This window comes from Triturus cristatus, chromosome 6, assembly GCF_964204655.1.
Source record: "Triturus cristatus chromosome 6, aTriCri1.1, whole genome shotgun sequence".
NCBI lineage: Eukaryota > Metazoa > Chordata > Amphibia > Caudata > Salamandridae > Triturus > Triturus cristatus.
The window spans coordinates 1,896,388,082-1,896,394,081 of record NC_140589.1 but is presented as its reverse complement, the minus strand read 5'-3'; the positions used below and the strand labels follow the sequence as shown (position 1 = coordinate 1,896,394,081).

Here is a 6,000-nt window from a genome sequence, read left to right as displayed (position 1 = left end):
GATTTTGCGCTGGATCAGTGGCCACAGAGTTTATCCTTTTGGAACAAGGCTCGTGGGGAGATAAGGCCTTTGCTTTGTCTTTCCCTATTCAGGCAAACAGATTTATTTATTTTCTTTTTCATATTGCACAGGCATGTCCTGAATGAATATTACAGTGCTTTAGAAAAGAAAATAACTATGTAAACCATATGATATTAGACATTTTACAGTTTTTAAACATCTAGGATTGCTTAGTACTTTCAGATGATGTTCATTTTATTCCAGACCAGCATGTTAAAAAAACTACACTGTACAGAAGTAGAAAGAATACAATTGTTGTCTACACGTGAGATATGAGATTGTAATCACTGCTCTAAGTAGAGGCCTCTTATTCACTGCTTATCCAGCAACCTATCCTGCAAGATCTGTACAAATGGTGGCAGCTCCTGTCCCATATTAAACCATACACCTAATGCACACACACTTCAGGGGCTGCGAACCTCTAGGGTCAGTGGCATCGGACTTCCAACCAACCCCACAACTCCACTTGTCCTCTCATGCGCAGTATTATTAATGAAAGAAACAAAATGTCAACAATAAACAGCATGAACATAAGTTCTAAGATAACATACTCTGCATTGCATTATCACAAATGTCCCCAAAACTGTGGCTACGAGCCCTTGAAGGCCTTGCAGAACAAATCTCATATAACTGAGTAAATAGGCAGAGTCAGGTTTCATCACAAGGTAGTCAAAATAGTCCTTATGCCATAGTAGGCCAGAACAGGGAAAGAAATCTAGCTGTTTTCTGTAACATTTGCATTCTGAGAAAGTTTGATGCTCTCTGGAGTTATCACATTGTCACCTCTGTGGGCAAGGGGCAAGTTGCCCTGGGACCTTTTCTTGACTAATCCTTCAGCATCTACGATGACTGCCACTATTTCTGTTCCTTTGCTCCACATTTTATTGAGGTATTTCGGCCCCCTATATCTCTATGCAGGTGTTGATTTTTTTTTGTAGCAACTGATGACTGTTTCAAATGAAAGACTTCACAATCAGTACATCTTACACCCAGGTGGCCTTTTTGGTACCTCATCAGAGAGTGTTTGAAGGAAATGCTCTTCCATGTTATTAATATTTAAATGGCTTCTCCCCAGCGTATAGTTTCTGATCAAGTGTCAGCTATTCCTTTTTAATGAATGTCTTGTCACACTGAAGACAGGCACAGTATCTTCATGGAAGGCATGTTGACACTTTAGGTTCATCCTTTAAAAAAAACTCTGAAAAAAAGTTGTTTCTGCCAATAAGAACTATCAGATCAGCAGCTGGTCAAATCTTTTGCCTCAGTTACTTTCCACTGTTAATTTTCAGATGTTGCATTAATAGCCCCTTTGTAATGGTTGCTTTGTCACATTCAGTATATTCATATGTTGTTCCTCCTGTGTGGAGGACGGGTGTCCCACTAGTAATTACTTTATGATGTTGCATTAGCTTTGCCTTTGTACTAGCTTTGTGCCGCAATTTGCAAATCTATGCCTGGGGTCTGCTTGCCACATTGAGTGCAGTGATGTGCACTATCATTACTTTCTCCTCTCTGTTGGCTTACTGTTAATGTATTAGCTGTGCACTGCCAATAAATGAATTGTTACATTCAGGACATTCATATGGTTTCTCCCCAGGTGGACTTTTTGATGTTGTGTCAGTTCTTACTTTTTTGAGATATACGTTCTTCGGGTCATGACTTTCTTTCCTGTGTGGACTTTGATGGTACATGAACGGTGCATTTCTAATAAATGCTTTGTTGCATTCAGTACTGTCATATAATTTCTCTCACATGTGAACTTTTTGATTTTGTGTTATGTTGCTTTTTTAACAGATGCCTTGTCACAGTAAGTGCACTGATATGGTTTCTCCCAGTGAGGACCTTCTGATGATGCATTGGCTGTGCCCTTCTAATAAATGCTTTGCCACTTTCTGTACATTTATAAGGGTACATCATTAGGAACACGTTGTCACATTCATACCATTTTTTCCCAGTAGGGACTTTCAGGTGTTTTAACTCTCTCTTTCTAATAATTGTCTCACCACATTCAGTGCAGTTTTCAGTTTGGACTTTTGAGGTTGCGTTAGCTCTCCATTTGTTAAAAATGCTGTCACATTCCGTACATTAATATGGTTTCTCCCGAGTGTGGATTTGTTGATGCTGCATTAGCTTATTCTTCCTGTGAAAGACTTTATCACATTCTGTGTATACACAGGATTTCTCTCTATGTGGATTTTCTGATGTTGTATTAGCTCTCCATTTGTTACGTATGCTCTGTGACTTTCAATATATTGATATGGTTTCTCTCCTAAGTGAACCTTACAATGTTGAATTAAATTTGGCTTACAAATAAATCTCGTCACATTCCGTACATTCATACGCCTTCTCCCCAGTGTGGATTTTCTGATGTTGCTTTAGCTTTCCATTTGTAATAAATGTTTTGTCACATTCCGCACATTCATATGGCTTCTCCCCAGTATGGATTTTCTGATGTTGCTTTAGCTTTCCATTTGTAATAAATGTTTTGTCACATTCCGTACATTCATATGGTTTCTCCCCAGTGTCGACTCTCTGATGTTGCATTAGACGTGCCTTTATAATAAAGGCCTTCTCGCATTCAGTGCACTTGAATGGTCTATCTCCAGTGTGGACTTTTTGATGTCGCTTCAGCTCTTCATTTCTTATAAATGCTTTGTCACACTCACTACATGGATATGGTTTCTCCCCAGTATGGGTTTTCTGATGTTGCATCATCGCTACTTTGGTTATAAATGCCTTGCAGGATTCTGTACATTGATATGGTTTCTCCCCAGTGTGGACTCTCTGATTTTGCATTAGACGTGACTTAAAAATAAATGCCTTCTCGCATTCAGTACATTTGAATGGCCTCTCTCCAGTGTGGACTTTTTGATGTTGCTTCAGCTCTGTCTCACCACATTCAGTGCAGTTTTCAGTTTGGACTTTTGAGGTTGCGTTAGCTCTCCATTTGTTAATAATGCTGTCACATTCCGTACATTAATATGGTTTCTCCCGAGTGTGGATTTGTTGATGCTACATTAGCTTATTCTTCCTGTGAAAGACTTTATCACATTCTGTGTATACACAGGATTTCTCTCTATGTGGATTTTCTGATGTTGTATTAGCTCTCCATTTGTTACGTATGCTCTGTGACTTTCAATATATTGATATGGTTTCTCTCCTAAGTGAACCTTACAATGTTGAATTAAATTTGGCTTACAAATAAATCTCGTCACATTCCGTACATTCATACGGCTTCTCCCCAGTGTGGATTTTCTGATGTTGCTTTAGCTTTCCATTTGTAATAAATGTTTTGTCACATTCCGCACATTCATATGGCTTCTCCCCAGTATGGATTTTCTGATGTTGCTTTAGCTTTCCATTTGTAATAAATGTTTTGTCACATTCCGTACATTCATATGGTTTCTCCCCAGTGTGGACTCTCTGATGTTGCATTAGACGTGCCTTTATAATAAAGGCCTTCTCGCATTCAGTGCACTTGAATGGTCTATCTCCAGTGTGGACTTTTTGATGTCGCTTCAGCTCTTCATTTCTTATAAATGCTTTGTCACACTCACTACATGGATATGGTTTCTCCCCAGTATGGGTTTTCTGATGTTGCATCATCGCTCTTTTGGTTATAAATGCCTTGCAGCATTCTGTACATTCATATGGTTTCTCCCCAGTGTGGACTCTCTGATGTTGCATTAGACGTGACTTAAAAATAAATGCCTTCTCGCATTCAGTACATTTGAATGGCCTCTCTCCAGTGTGGACTTTTTGATGTTGCTTCAGCTCTTGATTTGATATAAATGCTTTGTCACATTCTGTACATTGGTATGGTTTCTCCCCAGTGTGGGTTTTCTGATGCCATTGTAGCTGTCTATTTGCTACAAATGCCTTTTCACATTCTCTGCATTGATATGGTTTCTCCCCAGTGTGGACACTCCGATGTCGCCATAGGTCTCCTTTGGTAATAAATGCCTTGTCACATTCTGTACATTCATATGGTTTCTCTCCAGTGTGGACTTTCTGGTGTTTCATTAGGTTTCCATTGGTAATAAATGCCTTGTCACATTCTGTACAATGATATGGTCTCTCCCCAGTGTGGGTTTTCTGGTGGTGCTTCAGCTCTACATTTGCTATAAATGCTTTGTCACATTCTGTACATTGATATGGTCTCTCTCCTGTGTGCATTTTCTGATGTTGTGTTAGGTTTCCTTTGATAATAAATGTCTTGTCACATTCTGTACATTCATACGGTCTCTCCCCAGTGTGGATTTGTTGATGCTCCTTTAGATTCGCCTTCCATCTGAACACTTTATTACAGTCTGTACATTCATATGGTCTCTCCCCAGTGTGGACTTTCTGATGTTTTATTAGGTTTCCTTTGGTAGTAAACGCCTTGTCACATTCTGTACAATGATATGGTCTCTCCCTCGTATGGACTTTTTGGTGAAGCTCTAGTTGTTCCTTTCTAATGAATGCCCTACAGCATTCAATACATTCATATGGTTTATCCCCAGTGTGGAATGTTTGATGCCGATCTAGAGTCTTCTTGATTCGAAACACTTTATTACATTCTGTACATTGATATGGTTTCTCCTCTATGTGGACCCTGTGATGCTGCATTGGGTCTTTCATTGCAAAGAACACTTTTTCCAGCAGGAAGTTTCTGATGATGCACTTGCTGTTTCTCGGTCTAATAAATGTTTTGTCGCATTCTAGATATTCATTTAACTTATCTCCTGTGTGTCCTTTCTGATACCAGGTTGGCTCTCCCTTTATAATGAGCACCTCAGACTTGCTTCAATATGTCCTCATTAGGCAGTGTAGGTTTCCTGCTGCTGAAACACGTTGGTGAAGCATTAGCCTTCCAGGAAAGAGATTTTGAGGTATACGGTTTTTACATCACTTCTTACACAAGTGATGTTTAATGCCTTTACCATTTTTGTTCATTACTGCATTTGTTTCACCTGTTAGATTAAGAAAAAGAAACACTGACTAAGCTTAAATGCAGAGCCCATCAGAAAAATCTATTGGCATTTAATGAGACTTAACTGTCCATATAGACAGGTGCGCTGAAAACATTCTAGATTTCACTTTCAATGTAAAGATGCAGTAGGCAGAGTACGGGCATATAATCCTTCCAGGATTCCCTTCTATTTAGGAGTGTGGACTTGAGGAGATACCAAGACACCAGAAAAGGTTCCTGTTCAGCGAGTGAGACCCTCACCCCACGACACACTACAATGTTGAATTCATAGCAACAAGATGCCTCCCTTCTTATCCAGGGAATACTTCCTACTCACACAGCCTAACAAATAATACAAGATGGACCATGCAATGCAGAGCATGCCAATAACAGCGGGATACATAAGCAACTGCTGCAAGGTAGTCTTTTATACTATCAGAGACCCTGGGATAGGACCCGGGCAGGTAATCTGAGCATTTTCCACATAGTGTTACACGGGAGATCCGATGCTTTGACCAGAGCTACACAAGGTACAGGAGGTCGACATCCATTTGAAACACACAGTAAGTGTCAATAACTCTCACCTTTTAGACATACAGCTTTCCCAATGATGCACAGCATTAAAAAAAAAGGAAAACATAAGGTGCAATGAGGTGGCGCCTGTTACATCATTCTATAGGCATGCACATTTTTCTCCACAAACGTGCACACCTACAGAATTACGAATGCACAGATATCTCTTTAGTCTGATGTTAGCCAAGAACTTTTATTTGACAAAATATATATATGATTTACTTACTTAAAGCAGTTTCAGCTCTCCATCCATTGGTCGGTTGTTATGCCATTCACATTTTGCCTCCGCCCACTACACAATACAGCATAGGGCACTGGCCTGCCTACTATAGACACTATCAGTTCTTGCCTCCTGTTAATGATGTTGTAAATTCCTTCTGGAACTGCCTTTGTTTACCCGATTGCTGCTTTAT

The 6,000-nt window shown here is 39.7% G+C and overlaps 2 protein-coding genes across 2 annotated transcripts in view; both read right to left on the bottom strand.

Moving 5' to 3' along the window:
• Positions 1 to 257: 257 nt before the first annotated feature.
• On the bottom strand, positions 258 to 3,027 carry LOC146822347 (uncharacterized; the record flags this gene model as incomplete). The annotated part of the gene is made up of 1 exon (XM_085613435.1): positions 258 to 3,027. A coding segment is annotated over one exon (663 nt), but the record flags the coding sequence as incomplete, so codon positions are not given.
• Positions 3,028 to 3,123: 96 nt separating this feature from the next.
• LOC146822346 (uncharacterized) overlaps positions 3,124 to 6,000 on the bottom strand; it is an 88,157-nt gene continuing 85,280 nt past the window's right edge. The window contains exon 4 of the mRNA XM_085613433.1: positions 3,124 to 5,015. Coding sequence (XP_085469559.1) covers positions 3,256 to 4,683 — 1,428 coding nt within the window. The 5' untranslated portion in view covers positions 4,684 to 5,015 and the 3' untranslated portion in view covers positions 3,124 to 3,255. The remainder of the gene's footprint in view (positions 5,016 to 6,000) is intronic.